Source organism: Pristiophorus japonicus, chromosome 12 (assembly GCF_044704955.1).
Source record: "Pristiophorus japonicus isolate sPriJap1 chromosome 12, sPriJap1.hap1, whole genome shotgun sequence".
NCBI classification, from domain to species: Eukaryota; Metazoa; Chordata; class Chondrichthyes; family Pristiophoridae; genus Pristiophorus; species Pristiophorus japonicus.
Genome location: NC_091988.1, coordinates 128,472,054 through 128,496,878, shown reverse-complemented (window position 1 = coordinate 128,496,878; position 24,825 = coordinate 128,472,054). Strand labels below are relative to the sequence as shown.

The window sequence follows — 24,825 nt, the reverse complement described above, 5'->3', positions numbered from 1 at the left end:
TAACCTTAATCATAGTGCAACCTCTAACTTAACCTACTGTCGGGAGAGGGGGAGTGGAGTCGTTTGTTGACCTCCACTCCCTCAGCAACCCTGCGAGGAACGGTCTGAGCCGGTGCAGCTCAAGTCTTTCCAGTTTTGATAAGGCTCCGTCCGAACCTATGGTTTTGACGGCGGTGCGGACGGACCTGATGAGCAGCGCCGGCTCGGTCCATTTGTCCAGGGTCACATGGGCTCGGTTGCGGCGACCCTGGCATTCAGCCAAAAAGTCCCGGAGTTCCTTGGCAGGAATGAGGGTGGCCTCAGCGGCGGGCGCAAGGAGATCCACCGCCTCACAGGTGATGGATTCCAGATCCACCGAGTCCCCGTCCCCCTCCGGGAGGTCGCTGCCAGCAGCCGGTCCGTCAACCGCACGAGGTACGGCAAACGGCCCGGCCACACTATCCAGGATCATCGGCAGAGGACTCCCCGCTGGGCTCCCCCTGGAATGCTGGGTCAGGAAGTGGCAGTGGACGGGGTTCCCCCTCCGTCCCAGGCACCGGGGAACATGGAGAAACCGGGGCGAAAAACAGCTCCAGGCCCTCCAAGTCCCCCGGCTCCCACACGAGGGATGAAGATTGGGGTTCCTCACCCTCCCCGCCACCACCCTCCGGCCCAGCGGGTGGGGGTGCATGAAGTGCATTCATTTTTCCTTTTACCGCCAGGTCGAGCAGATCCTGGGGGATGTCAATAATTGGCTGGGCGGGCTCAGATTCGGCCTTTTCGGCCCCGCCCACCTCAGTCCCCGGGACGCTCGACCCAGCGGCGACATTTTCTTTTCACCGACCACGGGTGGCAAACTCTCTGCGGTAGCGGGTATGGTCAAGGGCTCGAGGGTGGGCTCGGGATACCCCGCGCTCGCCGGTGACAGGGATCGGCTGAGTGCAGTGATGGGGCTGTCTGGCCCACTGAGGGGACCCGCCTCCAGGTGTTTTGTTTTTCTCCGCGCCTTCCTTCCCACCGGACGTTCTCCCTGCTCCCCGCCGGAGGCCGTGAAGACAATGGCCCCCGATGACGCCCATGCGTCTGCGGCTCCCGACACGTGGACGATGACAGGGGGAGGGGTGGCGCCGGCGCCAGCCTTGGCCGCTTTAGATTTTTTTACAGCCTTGGAGGCGGGGCAGTTCTTACGAACGTGCCCCACCTCCCTACAGGCATGGCACCGCACACCGTCCAACGTCCAAAAGACACGGTAGGCGGTCCCCTCGTGGACCACGCTAAAGGTCCCTTCTGTTACCTCCTCCCGGGCCAGCTGAACAAAAAGCTGCCGGTGGAAGGAGGACAAGTGACGGAGGCTGGCCTCCCTGAGGCCGAGCGGTATGGGGTTGACCTCTGACCTTACCCCCCCCCAGTTGATGTAGGTGGGGGAGGAGGAGCTCAGCGGGAACAAAGGGCAGGACAGTTGAGATGGCCTTGAGAGGGTCCACCGGCAGGAACGTCCCGCCCACCGTGAGCCCCTTTTCAAGGGCCAGGGACACCGCCCGCTCCGACCCCAGGAAGAACACAGCCTTGCCGGACATCTTGGAGGCTGCGACAATGGCCGAGGGGCCGACTACCCCAGCCATCGCCCGCACGCACTCCTCGAAGGTCATGTTGGAGTGAGTGTAACTCTTGACCCCATTCTTTTTTGTAATTAATGTAAATGATGGCAGGGCAGCAGGAGGCGCCGTGGACGTGGACGCCACGTACACATAAGTTTTTGCTTGCCCCGCCATCGGCGTAGATGGACTCGCCATTACAGGGTCCCTTTAAAGGCTACACTCACCCCAACAGCTCCTGATACAAGTCTCGTTGCACTTTACAGATCAATATTCACTGAACTGACTGGATCTACCTTTAAGAAGAGAGTTCTGTTTCCTTGAATTCTCCAATCCAAACATGCTTCAGATTAACTCCTTTTGCAACTGGACAGGAAACAAAAAAGCTTTGACCTCTGGCCTTCCCCCAGCTCTCCATGTCTGTGATTGGTTCATTGACCAGCCAATCAACTGCTACCAGCTTACTGGCTGTGGTTGCTCTGGTAACCAAATTGGGTGTTCAGCTAATTATTGGGATTAAATGAATGAGGCTATTCCAACAAATTTTTCCAAGGCCTTCTCACACAGGCCTCCCCAGCTAACACTAATTCCAATTAGGCCGACACTCTGTCCACAACTCTTTTAAATAATACAATTCATAATAATTCTTGATAAAGAGGCACAGCACCACACTCTGTCCACATCCCCTCCTCCCACCCTCGTTAACTTCCTTCTGCTACCTGTCCCCCAAAGTACCACATTCACAATCCTTACATTCAACCTTCCTTCCAACCTCTAACCTTCTCCAGCCCCATATCTCAGGCTGTACTCTTCAGCTTGTTATCTATGCAGACTATAGATATACTCTCTGTGTAGTCACTGTATAGTTGCATAAGATGGAGACTTATTACCTGATGTACTATCAATAAGGTTTACACCTTGTATATTCTATGCTGGCACCACTAGAGGGTGCAACTGGTGGAGACTGGGGTTTCCTGCCACTGTGGCAGAGGCTGTCCACCAGAGGGCACTGCGGTGGGAAACCTGAAGGTCACCTGCATAGGTGTGCAGGGCCCAGTATAAAAGGCTGCCCACCATGCTTGTGCCTCACTCTGGAGTTACGAATAAAGGACCAAGGTCACTACAGTTTGAGTACTACACATTGCCTCATGGAGTCCTTCACAATACATTACAGACTTAACACAGCCCTCCAATTCGGCCCTCATGCTTGCCTTAGCATTGGTCCAAAGTTTTTAGCCATCTTGGCCCTACTCTCCGTAACTCCTGCCCCTTCCTGCCCTGAAGAGACCGGTTCCAAACCTGCCTTTTGACCACCTCTCTGCCAACCTCTCTTATTGTTCATCCTGTCGCTGTGGACATGTTATTATATTAAAGGTGCTATAAAAATGTAAATTGTTGCTGACTGCGGCACCAGAGGGAAATGCAGGACTGTGCCACTGCTTACCAGAGTGCAGTTTGCAGAATACTTGGAGAGCTTGACAACCTTTAGTTGGTACATCATCTTGCAGACAATCATGACACAGGCCCACACTGTCGAAATGCTGGATGCCAGTGGACGGATTGAGGAATAGGGTAGTGCAAATACCCAGAGGATAAGGAAAATGTAATTCATCAACGAGACCTGCAAAAGATCCAGTCACACTCAACAACAGGTCTGCAGGCAGTCCACAATGAACAAAATATTTTTGGCCTGTTACTGAGAAATAGTCCATGGCCCGGATACCTGACTGTACACGATTTCCCTGTGGGGCCCGAGGGGCAGTCTGATTGTGGGGGATTGGGAGGCCAGGACGCAAGGCGGGGGGGCTCCATATCTGCTGCTGGTTTCCCAGCAGCTTTCATACTACCTGCTCCAACTGGCAATCATCCCAAATATGCTTGGGCTCCACATCTGCAGTGGACAGGCCACATCGTTCGCATGCCAGACACGAGGCTCCCAAAGCAAGCGCTCTACTCGGAACTCCTTCACGGCAAACGAGCCAAAGGTGGGCAGAGGAAACATTTCAATGACACCCTCAAAGCCTCCCTGATAAAGTGCAACATCCCCACCGACACCTGGAGTCCCTGGCCAAAGACCGCCCTAAGTGGAGAAAGTGCATCCGGGAGGGCACTGAGCACCTCGAGTCTCGTCGCCGAGAGCATGCAGAAACCAAGCGCAGGCAGCGGAAGGAGTGTGCGGCAAACCAGTCCCACCCATCCTTTCCTTCAATGACTATCTGGCCCACCTGTGACAGGGATTGTAATTCCCGTATTGGACTGTTCAGCCAGATGAGAACAAACTTTTGGAGTGGAAGCAAGTCTTCCTTGATTCCGAGGGACTACCGATGATGATGGGGGAGGTGTTGGATCTGGTCACAGCAATAAGACCTCCCAAGGGGTCACCCATTTAAGACAGAGATGAGGAGGAATTTCTTCTCTCAGACGGTTGTGAATCTTTGGAATTCTCTGCCCCAGAGAGCTGTGGAGGCTGGGACATTGAATATATTTAAGGTGGAGATAGACAGATTTTTTTCCCTAAATTGGCTTGGGTTTTTATTTGGTTTTTGCCTCTCCCAGGAGATCACATGGCTTCAGTTGGGGTGGAGTGTAGAATGTTTCAGGATAAGGGGTGTCGCGGTTGTGTGGGGTGGACTGGTTGGGCTGGGTGCTCTTTACCTTTCCGCCGTGTGGCTCTTTGTCGGCCGGCGAGGACACGATGGGCCGAAATGGCCTCCTTCTGCGCTGTAAATTTCTATGTTTCTGTTTCTATAAGGGAGTCAAGGGTTATGGGGAGTGGGCGGGGAAATGGAGTTAAGCCCAGGATCAGATCAGCCATTATCTTATTGAATGGCGGAGCAGGCTCGAGGGGCCAGATGGCCTACTCCTGTTCCTATTTCTTATGTTCTTGTTACTAGGGTAAATGTGTGTGCAGGCCTGCGAGTGGCAGGAGCCTGGGTCCACAGCAGATCAACTATGCAAGGGTTTGGGATGAGGAGGGTTCGATAGGCCAGTCATGGACAGGAACCAAAGGCCAAAATGTGTGAGGAGCTCGCAATGGTGCTTGTCCCATCACCGAGCAGCCCCATCCAGTATATTGCACTGAATAACTAGACATGAGGCTCATTGGATGTACTGTCAGAACTGTGGGCCCTGTATTAAAACATGTATTGATTATCAGACCACATCCAACGACAACTTACAATCTAATCATAGAAAATAAATAAAATAGAATCTTTGCTCAAATTGGAGCAACTTTTTTAATTGGACTTCTTAAAGTAGTTTTCAGCTAATGAGGGGAGATTGAGTAGATTAGGCCTATATTCTCCAGAGCTTAGAAGAATGAGAGGTGATCTCATTGGAACATATAAAATTCTTACAGGGCTTGACAGGGTAGATGCAGGGAGGATGTTTCCCCTGGCTGGGGAGTCTAGAACCAGGAGTCACAGTCTCAGAATAAGGAGTCGGCCAGTTAGGACTGAGATGAGGAGAAATTTCTTTACTCAGAGGGTGGTGAATCTTTAGAATTCTCTACCCCAGAGGGCTGTGGATGCTCAGTCATTGAGTATATTCAAGGCAGCGATCGACAGATTTTTGGAAATTAAGTGAATTAAGACATATGGGGATAGGACAGGATGGTGGAGTTGAGGTAGAAGATCAGTCATGTAGGGGAATGTTTAAATCATTAAAAAAATATTATTTTAACATTTATTGAAACCGTTATGTTGGTGAAAGAATGCGGGTTTGGTAGGTATCGCTGGGCAGTAGTTGGGCACCTGTGCCAGCGAATGTCAATTTCCAGTGCATGCTTAAAATCGCTCAACTTGACAAATCGTAAGTTCCTGGTTTTCACGAATGCACATCGCAGGCAGAAACCCGGAACTTGGGGGGCACTTACAACGGCGTACGTGTGTTCACCCTCATATACCTGTAAAATCCGGGCCAAAGTTTTCGTCCTGAATGGATTTTGATTCTGGAGGTGTCAATCCGTGCCGGTCAGAGGTAACATTTCAGATTTTGGTGGCACTCTGGCCTCTGGTTGTCAGAGTACAGATGGCTGGAATTCCCCACAGGGGCTCTGCAATCTCCCATCGTAACTTCGACGGAAACCCCCAACGAGCATTTACACCATTCCTCCAGGGTTACCGCCGACATCACGGTGGGAGATCTGGGAACCCATGCGGAAATTCTACTCCAAACTGATTGGGGGAAAAAGTTCCCCTGTTGCACGCCTCTCGTGAGCGCGTCTGGGGGGGGCACTAACGAGACGCGAAAGTGTTTTAGCCCGGGTGGGCCGGCACTACCGGCTCCCGCAAATTCGCGTGGGAGTTTGCGGAGGCACGAATCCATTAGTGCCGTGCCCCGCTGGTAACGTACCTGGCCGCCGTGCCCCCGGACGATGACATCATCGCCGTGCGCGGTGACCCCCCTTCTGCCTCATGCCGTAAATTGGACAGTGCCCAGTGAGGCTGCCGAGGGCGATGTCAGCGCCAGCCTCGCGGGTCACGAATTGGGCCGCATGTCGCTTGTGGGGTCTGACCAGAGCACTCTACAGTTTGATCATGAACCCTCTGAATTATTTTCTACTGTGTTTTTCTGCAGTCCAACACTCTGTTGGCTCTGTTGATTGCTGCTCTGCATTAGTTGGACATGTTTAACATGGGGTTTACTAAGACTCTTCGATCTCTTTTGGCGTCATCCTATTTCAACACCATTTATGGATGTGGACGTCGCCCGTTTTCCCTTCCTATATGTAGCAATTGCCTGCATTAAGAGTCTCACCTCTTTTAACGTGATCCAGATAATAACAGTAGAGATGATCTTGATGATGTGCAGCTCCAGTAGTCTCCACAGCAAGACTTGGATTTGATGCATCATGTACATGAACCGTAGGAAAAGGGTCGTCAGTCGGTCAATCACCATGTTCCAGGGACTTAGATATTCTGCAGAGAAAAGGGGACAGCAGAGGATTCTCAGCATTTCCCAGGTAAACCGCACAATGGGGTGGAAGTTCGGCTGTAGGCGTCGCCTGTTACCATGCGCTGGAGGCGGATAACGGGCGACAAAGACCGACCCTTCGAGGGTAAGCAGCGCCAACGCCTCGCCCTACATTCAGTCGGCTCTTTGGCAGAGGCGCCAAGAGGCAACGCTGCGCCGGCTAACGCATCCCGTGTGGTGACATCATCCGGCGTACAACGTTTCTTTGATGCCTCTGTCGCGACATTTGCTTCGTACGCTGCCAGGCCGTACAGCCAGGAAAAATCTGTCTCGGATTGCGGGCAGAATCGCCCAGAAAGGAAGGTAAGTTTTTCCCTTTATTTATTTCTGTATATTTTCATTAGTTTTAAGAGTGGGGAAGTGTGTGTGTGGATCGGAGAAGTTTTTGTTATTTTTTTCTTCCTGTTTTTTCTCGAGCTTGGCGGCAGCCTCCCGTGGGGAAATTCAGTCGGCCTCCTGAGCTCCTGCCCGAGGGCGAGTGTGCAACGCCACTTTTTAGCGCCGTTCTCTCATCTTTGGGCGTAAAAACTGAATTTAGGACTTTGAGGCTGTGCCTAACGCCCGGCACTAAAATCAGCACTCAGGCGGTAACACCGCCTCAAACCGGCGGTACCGAATTTCTATTGGATCTTCTCCCTCATCTCTCCTGAAGGCACCGACTCTATGCTGTGTCCAGTCCGGCAGGGACCTCACCAGCCTGACCATTCGTCCCGTGCGAGCTTAGACACCGGTTATTGTTCGATTGTATGACCGTGTCACAGCCCAGACCCACCCAATGTCCACGTGAACCACTGGATCGTGAGCAAGGGCAGGGACCCTGACTGATTATTGCCTCTCCCGTGTGTAGAGCACGAAGGCCGATTGTAGCACTCTAGTGCAAGCGCTCTATTCGGAACTCCTTCACGGCAAACGAGCCAAAGGTGGGCAGAGGAAACGTTACAAGGACACCCTCAAAGCCTCCCTGATAAAGTGCAACATCCCCGCCGACACCTGGGAGTCCCTGGCCAAAGACCGCCCTAAGTGGAGGGAGCGCATAGAAACATAGAAACATAGAAAATAGGTGCAGGAGCAGGCCATTCGGCCCTTCGAGCCTGCACCACCATTCAACATGATCATGGCTGATCATTCAACATCAGTACCCCACTCCCACCTTCTCTCCATACCCACTGATCCCTTTAGCCGTAAGGGCCACATCTAACTCCCTCTTGAATATATCCAACGAACTGGACTCAACAATTTTCCCTGAAAGAGAATTCCACAGGTTCCCCACTCTCTGGGTGAAAAAGTTTCTCCTCATCTCGGTCCTATATGGCTTACCCTTTATCCTGTGACCCCGGTTCTAGGCTTCCCCAACATCGGGAACATTCTTCCTGCATCTAACCTGTCCAATCCCGTCATAATTTTATATGTTTCTATGAGATCTCCTCTCATTCTTGTAAATTCCAGTGAGTATAAGCCTAGCTGATCCAGTCTTTCTTCATATGTTAGTCCTGCCATCCCGGGAATTAGTCTGGTGAACCTTCGCTGCACTCCCTCAATAGCAAGAATGTCCTTCCTCAGATTAGGAGACTAAAACTGCACAATACTCAAGTTGTGGTCTCACCAAGGCCCTGTACAACTGCAGTAAGACCTCCCTGCTCCTATACTCAAATCCTCTCACTATGAAGGCCAGCATGCCATTTGCTTTCTTTACTGCCTGCTGTACCTGCATGCCTACCTTCAGTGACTGATGTAGCATGACACCCAGGTCTTGTTGCACCTCCCCTTTTCCTAATCTGTCACCATTCAGCTAATAATCTGCCTTCCTGTTTTTGTCATCAAAGTGGATAACCTCACATTTATCCACATTATACTGCATCTGCCATGCATTTGCCCATTCACCTAACCTGTCCAAGTCACCCTGCAGCCTCTGAGCATCCTCTTCACAGCTCATACTGCCACCCAGCTTAGTGTCATCTGCAAACTTGGAGATATTACATTCAATTCCTTCGTCTAAATCATTAATGTCTTTTGTAAATAGTTGGGGCCCCACTTATTGTGTTCCTAACACAGATGAGACTGCACACAGGGAGGTTAAAGTAACAGTGACCTCAGTCTTTATTAAGACACTCCAGAGTGAGGAACAGGCCTTAGGGGCTGACTTATATACAGTGCTCCCAAGAGATGCTGGGATCACTTGGAACTTCAGAGGATGAGCTCCCTGCTGGCGGAACATGGGAGTGCATGCTTTACAGATACACAACATCACTCCCCCCCCAAGTCAAAGTGAAAACTATTTACAAGGTGAGGCGGTCGGGAGCCTTTCTTTCCCTGGTGGACTGCCTCGGTACAAATGTCTGTTCTGGTGTGTTGGCTGTGCCCTTGCTGGGCTGGCGTGTTGTTGGCCCTGCAGGGTTGCTGGGTGAGCCTGGCCTTGCTGGGCTGTTGGGCGTGTTGGGTTCGATTTCCTGGTCCGCGGTGGTGTTGTTGATCCTTTGGGTGTGTGTTGTGGGCTTGAAAAAGGTGGTGTCTGCTGTGGGTTGTTCAGGGCAGTCTGTGAACCGCAGCCTCGTTTGGTCCAGGTGCTTTCTGCAAATTTGTCCATTGTCTCGTTTGACTACAAACACCCTACTCCCTTCTTTAGCTATCACCGTACCTGCAATCCACTTGGGACCATGTCCATAGTTTAGCACATATACAGGGTCATTCAGATCAATTTCCCGTGACACAGTGGCGCGACCATCGTTTACATTTTATTGCAGCTGCCTGCTCTCTACCTGATCATGCAGGTTGGGGTGAACCAGCGAGAGTCTGGTTTTAAGTGTCCTTTTCATGAGTAGCTCAGCTGGGGGCACCCTTGTGAGTGAGTGGGGTCTCGTGCGGTAGCTGAGCAGTACTCAGGACAAGCGGGTTTGGAGTGAGCCTTCTGTGACTCGTTTGAGGCTCTGTTTGATTGTTTATACTGCCCGTTCTGCCTGCCCATTGGAGGCTGGTTTAAATGGGGCCGAGGTGACATGTTTGATCCCATTGCGGGTCATGAATTCTTTAAATTCGGCACTGGTGAAACATGGCCCATTGTCACTGACCAATACGTCAGGCAGGCCGTGGGTGGCAAACATAGCCCTCGGGCTTTCAATGGTAGTGGTGGCAGTGCTTCCCGACATTATTTCACATTCAATCCATTTTGAAAAAGCATCCACCACCTCCAGGAACATTTTACCGAGAAACGGACCCGCATAGTCGACATGGATCCTTGACTATGGTCTGGAGGGCCAGGACCACAAACTTAGTGGTGCCTCTCTGGGCGCGTTGCTCAACTGAGCACACATGCTGCATTACCGTACACAGGACTCTAAGTCAGAGTCGATACCGGGCCATCACACGTGGGATCTGGCTATCGCTTTCATCAATACTGTGGTGTCCCTGCACCTTGCTACAAAATCACATGAGGCAGACACAGTCACTATGTGACCTTCAACTTTATTCCCAGGACCAAGAAGTGCTGACCCTGCGTGGGACCTCCCTTTAAATACCTGAATGCCCAGGTGAGGAGTACCTCCCACAAGTTCACCCCCTGTGGTCAAGGTGTGCATTTCTCGGATATATGTACAGTGTGCAGTGGTTACATGAAGGTTACAGTTGTGTGATGGTTACATACATGACAATTACTATACCTGGGTGTGTGCTGTGGAGATCCGAGATGAACGTCTCCCTGCCCTTTTTGGGTAGCACTATGCGGTTACCTCACAACAAGCAGTCTGCCTGAATGGACAGCTCGTCCTTTCGCTGCTGGAACGGCTTGATTAGCTCTTGCATTTCAACGGGGATGCTGGCCCAGCTCCCATGCACAGTTTTTTACTAAGGACAGCAGAGGATCTTGGCTGGTCCAAGTCCTAATCTGGCGGGCCGTGACAGGTGATTTATCATTTTCAAACGCTTCCATGAACATCAACAAGTCTGCGGGCTGCGCCACCATCAACAAGTTTGCAGGCTGCGCCATTTCCACCCCCGTGGTGGGCAATGGTAGCCGACTGAGAGCATCTGCACAGTTCTCGGTGCCTGGCCTGTGGTGGATGGTATAGTTATATGCTGATAGTGCGAGTGCCCACCTTTGTATGCGGGCTGAGGCATTAGTATTTATCCCCTTGTTTTCAGCAAACAGGGATGTGAGGAGCTTGTGATCGGTTTCCAGCTCAAACAGGTACTGATGCACTTTCTTTACCCCAAACACACACGCTAATGCCTCTTTCTCAATCATGCTGTAGGCCCTCTTGGCCTTAGACAAGATCCTGGAGGCATAGGCGACAGGTTGCAACTTCCCTGCAACGTTAGCTTGTTGTAATACACACCCGACTCCGTACGACATCACATGCTAGCACAAGTCTTTTACACGGGTTATACAATACAAGCAGCTTGTTGGAGCATAAAATGTTTCTGGCTTTCTCAAAAGCAATTACTTGGTTTTCTCCCCATACCCAGTATTTCACCTTTACGCAATAACACATGTAGGGGCTCTAAGAGGGTGCTTAACCCCGGTAGGAAGTTACCAAAATAGTTGAGGAGTTCCAGGAATGACTGCAGTTCTGTGGCCTGGGCGCGTTCCTGATAGCATCTGTCTTAGCGTCTGTGGGCCGAATGCCATCCGCCGCGATCTTTTGCCCCAAAAACTCCACTTCTGTTGCCATGAAGACGCATTTCGACCTCTTCAGCCGCAGCCCTATGTGATCCAGTCGCTGGAGGACCTCCTCCAGGTTTTGTAGGTGCTCGTCGGTGTCCCGACCCATGACCAATATATCGTCCTGAAAAACCACCGTGCGTGGTACCGACTGAAGTAAGCTCTCCATGTTTCTCTGGAAGATCGCTGCAGCCAACCAAATTCCAAACGGGCATCTGTTATAAATGAACAGTCCCTTGTGCGTGTTGATGCAGGTGAGGCCCTTCGAAGACTTCTCCAGCTCCTGCGTCATGTAGGCCGAAGTCAGGCCGAGCTTGGTAAATGTCTTGCCTCTTGCCAGCGTCGCAAAGAGGTCGTCTGCCTTAGGTAGCGGGAATTGATCCTGTAGCGAGAAACGATTAATAGTTACTTTATAATCGCCGCAAATCCTGACCGTGCCATCACTTTTGAGTACTGGAACAGTCGGGCTGGCCCACTTGCTGAATTCCACTGGGGAGATGATGCAGCCTGTCCAGCTCGATTTCCACTCTCTCCCTCATCATGTGAGGTACCACTCGCGTCTTGTGATGAATGGGTCGTGCCTCTGGGACCAAGTGGATCCGCACCTACGCCCCGGAAAAGTTTCCAATGCTTGGCTCAAAAAGGGAAGGAAATTTGTTAAGAACCTGGGTACATGAGGCCTCATCGACATGTGATAGCACTCGGATGTCATCCCAGTTCCAGCGGATTTTGCCCAGCCAGCTCCTTCCAAACAGTGCGGGGCCATCGCCCGGGACAATCCTGAGTGGCAGTTTGTGCACCATGCCTTGACCATGGCGCTGCCCAGCACAGTGATAAGCTCTTTGGTGTACGTTTTCAGTTTCGTATGGATGGGGCTCAGGGCTGGTCTGAGTGCCTTGTTGCACCTTGGTCTCTCAAACATCTTTTTACTCATGATGGATTGGCTAGCGCTAGTGTCCAGTTCCATGGCTACAGTTAAGCCATTCAATTTTACATTTAGCATTATAGGTGGACATTTTGTCGAAACTGTGTGCACCCCTTGTACTTCAGCATCTGCCTCCTCTCTCTGAGGCTCGAAATTGCTTTGATCCACCATGGACTGATCTTTTTCCTCTGTCACGGGTGGTTCGCAGATTTTGCAGAGCTTGCAGCTTGTCTGCAAGCTCGTTGGAGGTGCTGCATTGTTCTACAGCTCTTGCAAACATACGGCATGAATAGGCTGAATGGAAGCCTCCACAACGCCAACAAGTTGTGAATTGCCTTGCATTCATCCTTTTTTGCAGACTCTGAGTCATCTGGGTCACCTGAGACCTGCTGGCAGTTGCAAAATCGTGGTTTCTGCCCTGTACATTTCTGCTCGCAAACACAGTTCCAGTTAATTTATGAACATTGCTAGCACTTGTGTGCTGAGAGATTTGTTTGGTGTTATCGCTGGTGGACATAAACACCTGTGCTATCGCAATGGCCTTACTGAGGGTCGGTGTCTCTACAGTCAAAAGTTTTCGTAGGATGGTCTGGTGGCCAATGCCCAGTACAAAAATGTCTCTGAGCATTTGCTCCAGGTAGCCATCAAACTCACATTGTCCTGCAAGTTGCCTTAGCTCGGCGACGTAGCTCGCCACTTCCTGACCTTCAGATCGCTAGCACATGTAGAACCAATACCTCGCCATCAGCACGCTCTCCCTCGGGTTAACCGCTCCCGAACCAGTGTACACAGCTCCTCATATGACTTATCTGTGGGTTTCACCAGAGCCAGAAGGTTCTTCATGAGACTGTAGGTCGGTGCCCCGCCGACCTTGAGGAGGACCACTCTCCTTTTTGGAGCGCTTCCTTCTCCATCCAGCTCATTGGCTACAAAGTACTGGTCTAGCCATTCGACATACGCTTCCCAGTCCTCACCCTCCGAGAACTTCTCCAGGATGCCCAGAGTTTGCTGCATCTTTGCGTTGGATTCGTATACTCGTCGCCAGTTATTATGTTCCTAACACAGATGAGACTGCACACAGGGAGGTTAAAGCAACAGTGACCTCAGTCTTTATTAAGACACTCCAGAGTGAGGAACAGGTCTTAGGGGCTGACTTATATACAATGCTCCCAAGGGATGCTGGGATCCCTTGGGACTTCAGGGGATGCACTCCCTGGTGGTGGAACATGGGAGTGCATGCTTTACAGATACATAACACCACTAGTCACTGCCTGCCATTCTGAAAAGGACCCGTTTATTCCCACTCTTTGCTTCCTGTCTGCCAACCAGTTCTCTATCCACATCAATATATTACCCCCAATACCATGTGCCTTAATCTTGCACGCTAATCTCTTGTGTGGGATTTTGTCAAAAGCCATTTGAAAGTCCAAATATACCAGATCCACTGGTTCTCCCTTATCCACTTTACTAGTTACATCCTCAAAAAAATCGAGAAGATTTGTCAACCGCGATTTCCCTTGTCAAGCATCCGTGAGGGCGCTGAGCACCTCGAGTCTCATTGCCGAGAGCATGCAGAAACCAAGCGCAGGCAGCGGAAAGAGCGTGCAGAAAATCAGTCCCACCCACCCTTCCCTCAACCACTGTCTGTCCCATCTGTGACAGAGACTGTTCAGCCACCTAAGGACTCATTTTAGGAGTGGAAGCCATTCTTCCTCGATTCCGAGGGACTGCCTATGATGATGAGTGCCTCGACTGTGATCACAGACCAGAGACTGAACCTGCCACATTCTGATCTGTAGGGCCCAGTAGTACTCCAGGAAGTGCCTTCATCCACCAGGCCAGCGGTGAAAGACAAGATGGCGAGTGCAGAACCTCCCCCGCCCCCCCCACCAAACCAGGCGCTGAGAAGTGATTTCAAAGCCGACCGCCATCGCATTGATGGGCCTCCTGTTCTCTACACCTGTCTCTTGGACTCAACTAATTCCACTGGCAGCTCCTTTCAAAATGGCTCCATTTCTTCTCGGAACAAAGAAGGTGCTCCAACTGGACAGACCACACCCCCCAGTGTCACAGTGAGACAACTCTCAAGATCGCAGTAGAAGAGAAACTACAAATAATGTCACCAGTCAATGCTGCTCTTCAGTATCTGTCTGTATCTATCAAATCCTGCTCTCAATCCCCTTTTAGAAGCATAGAAATTTACAGCGCAGAAGAGGAGCCACATGGCCCTCGGTCAGCAGCCCTGAAGGTTACATATAAACCTATGAACAATGAACAATGGTGGAAAGGTAAAGAGCACCCAGCCCAACAAGTCCACGCCACACAACTGTGACACCCGCCTTACACAACTGAAACATTCTACACTCCACCCCAACCGGAGCTATGTGATCTCCTGGGAGAGGCAAAAACTAGGTAAAAACTCAACCCAATTTGGGGAAAAAAATCTAGGAAAATTCCTCTCCGACTCATCCAGGCGATTTTCATTTCCTGTTTCCCCTTCTTGGTGTCTATCACTCGCACAACCCCTCCCCACCCTTTCAACTTATTGCATCATGCCCATCCCAATCCCTGCCGCACTATTACGCTCCCCTGCAGATCTAACAAGTCCCTCATGTTCTGGCCTATGGCTTCCCGCTGATACAGCCTAGGTGTCTTTGCCATGGCAGCTTTTTCATGCCCATCACAGTCTTCATAGAGCAGCAAGTGAGCTGTCCTCATTCTCTCTCCAATCATATCGTCCATCCACTGCTCTATTTAGGGCCCAATTAACCTCCCTGCCCCCTTACAGCTCCCTTTGAAATCGCTTCTGCCAACATGCCCTCAGCAGGTGAGCTGTGATACACATGGTGACAGAAATATATACATCGAGGGAAGTAGCACATGTGGGAGATAGTCTTGTAGAAAATAGCATAGGAAGTTTTTAGAAAAAAAAGACCTTTTGATTAACAAGTCCATCTTTTTGATGAATCTGTAAAACTGTTGAGGCCTCACCATATCCTTCAATCACCTCATCCTATCCCTAAACCCCTTTGTTCTTCAATCCTTTCATTCCCTCTGAGCCTACCCCTCACTCCCTTCATCGCTACTCATCCTAACCCTCAATCCTTTCATTTCTTATCATATCCCTCAATTCCTGTCACCCTATCCCTCACTCCCTTCATCCCTGCTCATCCTATCCCTTAAACCCTTCTCATCACATCCCTCTATCCATTCTCATAATTTTGGATATTCCACAATCCCATTTGTCTCAAAACATAATGTCTCAAGTGCTTGGTCCAGCTGAGATCAGTAACTCAGGATTCCTGGTGGGCATGGCTCCGTCCCATACTAAATCAGTCAGAGGAGCTCAACTCATGTCCTGCCAATATTATAAAAATTAAAAATTGCTGACAAAAACAAAATCATTGTCTCTCGGGGATCTAACCAGTCAAGCTTTTCTCTGACACTTTAAGCTGCCGACCGAGCACTTGACATGCTTATTTACAGTCATCTATTATTTTATATATGTATATAAAGGAACTGTTTTGAAATAAACATACATTTATATAAATATCTGTACATAAAGAGTATGTAGATTATATTTAAAGCTAGCCTAATTGAAATGTCAAATGTCGAAGGGCCGAATGGCCTACTACTGCTCCTATTTTCTATGTTTCTATGTTTAACTACTCTCTACTCACTCTTGTTCTTCATGAATGTTTCAGAATCCCTTGGTACATTGCAGCAACCGCAGTTTCTGTTTTCCTGTATCTAACAACACCACTGAAGGTGAAGGTTGAAGTTTGTGTGAGTTTGAGTCCAAAGTCCAGGTCACATTTGTCAATCACAGGGAGCAGAGCATTACCTTTCATATCTGGCTCCTCCTCCTGATCCAAACTTGGCTCCTTGTCTTCAAAGTTGAGCTTGTCTAAGGTGTCGGTGCTTCTTCTAATGCTGCCGCTGCGTTTATCACTCAATCTGTCAAAACAAAACAGGCTTGTGCGTGTGTGTACTGAGGTGGCTTCCAATTAAATTGAGGAGCAACCACCTCTTTTACCAGGTCACGGGGCCTATCCTTAGTCCTGTTCTCAGCACTGCTTAAGCAGCTGGCCGGGAAATCGGCGCAGTCCCGGCCAGCATGACCATCAGTAGGCTGGAGCCATTGGAGGGAGCAGCGTGCGGGAGCATGCCACTGCAGGGAGCAGCGCGTGCTGCTGCAGGAGGGCGACGGCTGACTGCAGTGTGGGCAGATACAGCAGGAGCGGCAAGGTCGGGGCGAAGGAGCGGCGAGAGTTCATAGAGGGATGTGATCGAGGCCCAGAAGAGGCGAGAGCCCAGGGGCAGCACGGGCCAGCCCACACTGCGATATGTGTGCGCACTAGGTCCGTGCAGCAGAGCTGGTCTCCAGTCGTCTTGGTTAACCCTTGCCACTGGACCAAGACCTAGCTCTGTCAAGCCCGTGTGGTGGCTGGTGTGCAACGGCCACCACAGGTTAAAAAAATCCACGCACAGGCATCTTCCACCCTTCAGGATATAGTTCGGGATCTGGAATATTAGGTCCTTCATTGAAACACCTGTGAACTCATCCCTTTTCGGCATGGAAGGAAGTCATCCTCGCTTCGAGGGACTGCCTATGATGATGGTGCTTGAACTGGTTGGCCTCTACCGATTGAGTGTCAGGTTTATCTCCGGGACCGGCTTCTTCCACTGGATCCGTATGCAATGTCTTCCCATCTATTCATATTCTAGAATTGGTATGTATGCCTTCACTTCCTTTGTGCAAATGTCAGGTATCAAAAAACGGCAGCAAGTCAGAACAATGTCAATCTAAAGCAAAGAGGCAGGAAACCGGCCAATCAGGAATGATTGAGGAATTAGGAAGACAAGCAATCTTGACTGGTCAGTAGGGAGAAAGTGAACCAATCTAATCATTCAAAGCACTTTCTGCAAAAACAAATCATTTACCATTTTATCCTTGGCCTGAAATTTATTAGCTGACAATACGGATTCTAATGTAATAACATAAAATATTGCAAATTTAATATTAACAACAACTTTTATTTATATAGTGCCTTTAACGTAGTAAAACATCCCAAGGTGCTTCACAGCAGTGTTATAAGAAAAAACAAATACATTTGACACTGAGCCATACAAGAAGAAATTACAACAGGTGACCAAAAGCTTGGTCAAAGAGGTAGGTTTTAACAAGCGTCTTAAAAGAGGAGGGAGGTAGAGAGGTGGAGAGGTTTAGGCAGGGAGTTCCAGAGCTTAGGGCCCAGGCAGCTGAAGCCACGGCCACCAATGGTTGAGCGATTATAATCAGGGATGCTCAAGAGGGCAGAATTTGAGGAATGCAGACATCTCAGGGGGTTGTGAGGTTGAAAGAGATTACAGAGATAGGGAGGGACGAGGCCATGGAGGGATTTGTAAACAAGGATAAGAATTTTGAAATCGAGGCGTTGCTTAACCGGGAGCCAATGTAGGTCAGCGAGCACAGGGTAATGGGTGAGCGGGACAGTGCGAGTTAGGACACGGGCAGCCAAGTTTTGAATCACCTCCAGTTTACGTAGGTTAAGGTGATTATATTTAATAGAATTGTCTCATGCGTCTTTGAGTACAATCGTTCATGTTCGAAAATTGCAGCGGGATATCTACCTGATGGAGAAATGGGGCCTTGGCTTTATGTCTGATTGTGAAGGAGGCACCTCCCTCAGTACTGCTCTGGTGTTAGCCGTGATTCTGTGCTCAAGTCTCTGGAGTGAGATTTGAAATCACCATCTTCAGGCTCAGATGCGAGAATGCTGCCCACTGAATCAGTGACCCCTCCCGTACTGGAGAAACTCAATTTCAGGAATAAAACCGAGGAGATTAAAAGCACGGGATGGGTGTTAATGATGAATAAATAAATTGTCTCGTTTAGGCTCCGACTCCAGCAATGTGTTGATAGAACATGGTCCACCCTCAAAACCTCCCTGATAAAGTGCAACATCCCCACTGACACCTGGGAGTCCCTGGGCAAAGACCGCCCTAAGTGGAGGAAGTGCATCCGGGAGGGCGCTGAGCACCTCGAGTCTCATCGCCGAGAGCATGCAGAAATCAAGCGCAGGCAGCGGAAAGAGCGTGCGGCAAACCAGTCCCACCCTCCCTTTCCCTCAACGACTGTCTGTCCCACCTGTGACAGGGACTGTGGTTCTCGTATTGGACTGTTCAGCCACCTAAGGACTCATTTTAAGAGTGAAAGCAAGTCTTCCTCGATTCTGAGGGACTGCCTATGATGATGATGATAGAACTCACCTCTTGCTCAGCTTCTCAACACCAGCTTTAATGCTGTAAAATAAAGAAAATGACAGATTAACATGTAAACTCAAGTCGCAGTGTCTGTTGTTACGCGTGTTGGTTTGGCTGTGAGTCAGTGTGACCCTTGACTGTGAGGCAGCAGGTTGTAGGTGTGGGACATCCTCCCGAACCTGAGGTTGAGAGATGTTCTGAGGGAGTGCAGCATTGCTGAAGATGCTGTCTTCAATGAGGATTCTGCTGATGTGGACGTGGAACTATCCCTGGGTACTATTTGAAGAGGAGCTCGGACTAATATCAGCAAATAGACAAGAATTAATCATCTCATTGCTGCTTTTGGGAGCCTCCTGTGCACAAAACGCTTGCCCTCCACATGGTATGAAAACTGAGACCATTGTTAATGGCCAGAACAGTATTTATTTATTGAAGTTTTATTATTGAGAGGGGGGAGGGGAGAAAGCAGCCCAAACAACAGTGTTAAAAAGATTACATGCGATAAAGGAACTTGGCTGGGATAGGCTGAGGAGGAAGAAGCTCACTGCGACATAATCCCATCCAGCAATCACTAGACATCCTGACTACCTCAGACCCCCCCCGCCCCCAGAGCCAGATGTGAATGGGGCAAGTCCTGGGTTATAACTGGGGCAGTGTAGAACTCACTGTATCCACACAGCATTCTCGCTCCCCGCCATTTTATCAGGCGCATTTCGGTCAGCAGGTCTCATTATAATGTAAAAGGTGCAGTCCGATAATATCAGTCTGACCCTGAGCAGTCTTGGGCTCCTCCCGCCCCCAACCCGGGCCTCCCACCCTTACCCCAGGCTCGCCCCAAACCGGGGGACCCTCCCACCCCAACCCGGACTACCCACCCACCCCAACCCAGACCACCCCTCCCCACCAACCCGGGGCACCCCCCCCCACCCCAACCCGGGCCTCCCACCCTTACCCCAGGCTCTCCCCAACCCGGGGGACCCTCCCACCCCAACCCGGACCACCCACCCACCCCAACCCAGACCACCCCTCCCCACCAACCCGGGGCACCCCCCCCACCCCAACCTGGGCCTCCCACCCTTACCCCAGGCTCCCCCCAACCCGGGGGACCCTTCCACCCCAACCCGGACCACCTACCCACCCCAACCCAGACCACCCCTCCCCACCAACCCGGGGCACCCACCCCACCCCAACCCAGGCCTCCCACCCTTACCCCAGGCTCCCTCCAACCCGGGCCACCCACCGTTACCCTGGGCCACCCCCCTGCCACACATTCCCTACACCCACTCCCCGCGCCTTTGCAAGTCAAGACAGATTGTACAATAGCATGAAAAGCATCATGGAACATGGAGAAAATGAAAGGCTGCAATGACGGATCGATGCACTCACCTGTGAGAGAGCACAGTAGCACGGCCTTCTACTTTGAGACCACTGAAATAGGAGAGTAGGGACACCAAATCAATGGGAGATAAAGAAAAGTAGGGAAAATATATGATAAACCGGTAAATAACACACACATTCCCCGATATTGTAGACTGACACATTCTGGGCAGCTCCCAGAAATGAACATAAGAACATAATAAATAGGAGCAGGAGTCTGCCATTCGGCCCCTCGGGCCTGCTCTGTCATTCAATACGATCATGGCTGATCTGATCATGGACTCAGCTTCACTTCCCCGCCCGCTCTCCATAACCCCTTATCCCCTTATCATTTAAGAAACTGTCTATTTCTGTCTTAAATTTATTCAATGTCCCAGCTTCCACAGGTCTCTGAGGCAGCGAATTCCACAGATTTACAACCCTTTGAGAGTAGAAAGTTCTCCTCATCTAAGATTATGTCCCTTAGTTCTAGTCTCCCCTATCGGTGGAAACATCCTCTCTGCATCCGCCATGTCAAGCCGCCTCATAATCTTATACATTTCGATAAGATCACCTCTCATTCTTCTGAATTCCAATGAGTAGAGGCCCAACCTACTCAACCTTTCCTCATGTCAAACCCCATCTCTGGAATCAACCTAGGGGTGAACCTTCTCTGAACTGCCTCCAAACAAGTATATCCTTTCGTAAATATGGAAACCAAAACTGCACGCAGTATTCCACGTCTGGCCTCACCAATACCCTGTATAACTGTAGCAAGACTTCCCTGCTTTGATACTCCATCCCCTTTGCAATAAAGGCCAAGATTCCATTGGCCTTCCTGATCACTTGCTGTACCTGCATACTAACGTTTGTGTTCAGAATAACTCCACAAGACTGTGCTGTAAGCTCAAACCATTGTGACCTTGACCTCTTTAATGTAACTCCAAAGTGAGGAAGCAGCATGGTGGATTGCCTTTTATACCTGCTTGCCGAGGGTGCACAGGTGTCCCTTAGGTCTCCCACAGGTGTGCCCCCTGGTGGCAAGTCTTACCATTGCTGAGGTTTGCATACATAACACTAACCTTTTGTGTTTCATGCACAAGTACCCCCAGGTCCCGCTGTACTGCAGCACTTTGCAATCTTTCTCCATTTAAATAATAACTTTCTCTTTGATTTTTTTCTGCCAGAGTGCATGACCTCACACTTTCCAACATTATACTCCATCTGCCAAATTTTTGCCCACTCACTTAGCTTGTCCATGTCCTTTTGCAGATTTTTTGTGTCCTCCTCACTCATTGCTTTTCCTCCCATCTTTGTATCGTCAGCAAACGTGGCTATGTTACACTCCGTCCCTTCCTCCAAGTCATTCATATAGATTGTAAATAGTTGGGGTCCCAGCACTGATCCCTGCGGCACCCCATTGGTTACTGATTGCCAACCCGAAAATGAACAATTTATCCCGACTCTCTGTATTCTGTTTGTTAGCCAATCCTCTATACGTGCTAATATATTATCTTGTGCAGTAACCTTTTATGTATCAAGGAGCTGGGACATAGAAACATAGAAAAATAGATGCAGAAGTAGGCCATTCGGCCCTTAGAGCCTGCACCACCATTCAATAAGATCATGGCTGATCATTCCCTCGGTACCCCTTTCCTGCTTTCTCTCCATACCCCTTGATCCCCTTAGCCGTGAGGGTCATATCTAACTCCCTCTTGAATATAGCCAATGAACTGGCATCTGCGGCAGGGAATTCCATAGGTTAACAACTCTCTGAGTGAGGAAGCTTCTCCTCATCTCAGTCCTAAACGGCTTACCCCTTATCCTAAGACTATGTCCCCTGGTTCTGGACTTCCCCAACATCGGGAACATTCTTTCCGCATCTAACCTGTCCCGTCTCATCAGAATCTTATATGTTTCTTTGAGATCCCATCTCATCCTTCTAAACTCCAGTGAATACAGGCCCAGTTGATCCAGTCTCTCCTCATATGTCAGTCCAGCCATCCCTGGAAACAGTCTAGTGAACCTTCGCTGCACTCCCTCAATAGCAAGAATGTCCTTCCTCAGATTATGAGACCAAAACTGAACACAATATTCCAGGTGAGGCCTCACCAAGGCCCTGTCCAACTGCAGTAAGACCTCCCTGCACCTCTACTCAAATCCCCTAGCTATGAAGGCCAACATACCATTTGCTTTCTTCACCGCCTGCTGTACCTGCATGCCCACTTTCAGTGACTGATGAACCATGACACCCAAGTCTCATTGCACCTCCCCTTTTCCTAATCTGACGCCATCCAGATAATATTCTGCCTTCGTGTTTTTGTCCCCAAAATGGATAACCTCACATTTATCCACATTATACTACATTTGCCATGCATTTGCCCACTCACCTAACCTGTCCAAGTCACCCTGCAGCCTCTTAGCGTCCTCCTCACAGCTCACATCGCCACCCAGTTTAGTGTCATCCGCAAACTTGGAGATATTACACTCAATTCCTTCATCTAAATCGTTAATGTAAATTGTAAAGAGTTGGGGTCCCAGCACTGAGCCCTGCGGCACTCCACTAGTCACTGCCTGCCATTCTGAAAAGGACCCGTTTATCCTGACTCTCTGCTTCCTGTCTGCCAACCAGTTCTCTATCCACGTCAGTACATTACCCCCAATACCATGCGCTTTGATTTTGCAAACCAATCTCTTGTGTGGGACCTTGTCAAAAGCCTTTTGAAATTCCAAATACACCACATCCACTGGTTCTCCCTTGTCCACTCTGCAAGTTACATTCTCAAAAAATTCCAGAAGATTCATCAAGCATGATTTTCCTTTCATAAATCCATGCTGACTTGGTCCGATCCTGTCACTGCTTTCCAAATGTGCTGCTATTTCATCCTTAATGATTGATTCCAACATTTTCCCCACTACTGATGTCAGGCTAACCGGTCTATAATTACCTGTTTTCTCTCTCCCTCCTTTTTTAAAAAGTGGTGTTACATTAGCTACCCTCCAGTCCATAGGGATTGATCCAGAGTCGATAGACTGTTGGAAAATGATCACCAAGCATCCACTATTTTTAGGGCCACTTCCTTAAGTACTCTGGGATGCAGACTATCATGCCCTGGGGATTTATCGGCCTTCAATCCCATCAATTTCCCTAACACAATTTCCCGTCTAATAAGGATATCCTTCAGTTCCTCCTTCTCACTAGACCTACTGTCCCCTAGTACAATCAGAAGGTTATTTGTGTCTTCCTTCATGAAGGCAGAACCAAAGTATTTGTTCAATTGGTCTGACATTTCTTTGTTCCCCATTATAAATTCACCTGAATCTGAAAGCAAGGGACCCACGTTTGTCTTCACTAATCTTTTTCTCTTCACACATTTATAGAAGCTTTTGCAGTCTGTTTTTATGTTCCCTGCAAGCTTCCTCTCGCACTCTATTTTCCCCCTCTTAATTAAACCCTTAGTCTTCCTCTGTTGAATTCTAAATTTCTCCCAGTCCTCAGGTTTGTTGCTTTTTCTAGCCAAATTATATGCCTCTTCCTTGGATTTAACACTATCCTTAATATCCCTTATTAGCCACGGTTGAACCACCTTCCCCATTTTATTTTTACTCCAGAAAGGGATGTACAATTGCTGAAGTTCATCCATGTGATCTTTAAATGTTTGCCATTGTTTATCCACCATCAACCCTTTAAGTATCCTTTGCCAGTCTATTCTAGCCAATTCACGCCTCATACCATCGAAGTTACCTTTCCTTAAGTTCAGGACCCTAGTTTCCGAATTAACTGTGTCACTCTCCATCTTAATAAAGAAGTCTACCATATTATGGTCACTCTTCCCCAAGGGACCTCGCACAACAAGATTGCTAATTAGTTTCTTCTCATTACACATCACCAAGTCGAGGATGGCCAGCTCTCTAGTTGGTTCCTCGACATATTGGTCTAGAAAACGCTCCAGGAAATCCTCCTCCACCGCATTGCTACCAGTTTGGTTAGCCCAATCAATATGTAGATTAAAGTCGCTCATGATAATTGCACACATCCCTAATTTCTTGTTTGATGCTGTCCCCAACCTCACTATTACTGTTTGGTGGACTGTACACAACTCCCACCAGCGTTTTCTGCCCTTTGGAATTCCGTAGCTCCACCCATACCAATTCCACATCATCCAGGCTAATGTCCCTCCTTACTATTGCATTAATTTCCTCTTTAACCAGCAACGCCACCCCACCTCCTTTTCCTCTCTGCCTATCCTTCCTGAATGCTGAATATCCTTGGATGTTGAGTTCCCAGCCTTGGTCACCCTGGAGCCATGTCTCTTGATGCCGATTACATCATACCCGTGAATGTTTGTTTGAAATAAAATCACTTCGTTTCACAGCCAATATGATCAGGCCACATTCCACATTAAAGAAGCAGTAGCAGGACATTTGAAAAAGCAAAATTCGGTCAGGCAGAGTCAGCATGGATTTATGAAGGGGAAATCATGTTTGACAAATTTGCTTGAATTCTTTGAGGATGTAACAAACAGGGCACCTTGTCAAATGCCTTCTGGATGTCCAAATACACCACATCCACTGGTTCCCTTTTATCCACCATGTTCGTTACATCCTCAAAGAATTCTAGCAAATTTGTCAAACATATCAAACATGGACAAGATGAGCTCGGAATGGTCCTGAGGGGAGATAGGAGATGTTATGTATATGAACCTCACCTGTGTGTAAGACTTGCCACTAGGGGGCATACATGTGGGAGACCTATGGGTCACCTGTGTACCCTGGGGCAAGCAGGTATAAAAGGCAGTCGACCACGCTGCTGCCTCGCTTTGGAGTTATATTAAAGAGACCAAGGTCACAATGGTTTGAGTTTACAACACAGTCTTGTGGAGTTATTGTGAACTTAACAACTGGCACAAACTTTCATGCGGAAATGGCTGCCATTGGTATTCTTGAGAGATTTGTTGAGGGTGATGATTGGGAAGCCTTCGTTGAGCGTCTCGACCAGTACTTCATGGCCAACGAGCTGGACACGGCTGAGACGGAGACCAAGCGCAGGGCTATTCTCCTCACTGTATGTGGGT

The 24,825-nt window shown here is 49.4% G+C and overlaps 1 protein-coding gene across 1 annotated transcript in view; it reads right to left on the bottom strand.

The window, feature by feature from the left end:
• The window catches only part of LOC139276865 (piezo-type mechanosensitive ion channel component 2), a 585,431-nt gene that overhangs the window by 503,357 nt on the left and 57,249 nt on the right, over positions 1–24,825 (bottom strand). Inside the window, exons 14-17 of the mRNA XM_070894861.1 lie at positions 18,401–18,433; positions 15,972–16,084; positions 6,333–6,493; positions 2,986–3,195 (exon numbers count right to left, since the gene is read on the bottom strand). Coding sequence (XP_070750962.1) covers positions 2,986–3,195; positions 6,333–6,493; positions 15,972–16,084; positions 18,401–18,433 — 517 coding nt within the window. The remainder of the gene's footprint in view (positions 1–2,985; positions 3,196–6,332; positions 6,494–15,971; positions 16,085–18,400; positions 18,434–24,825) is intronic.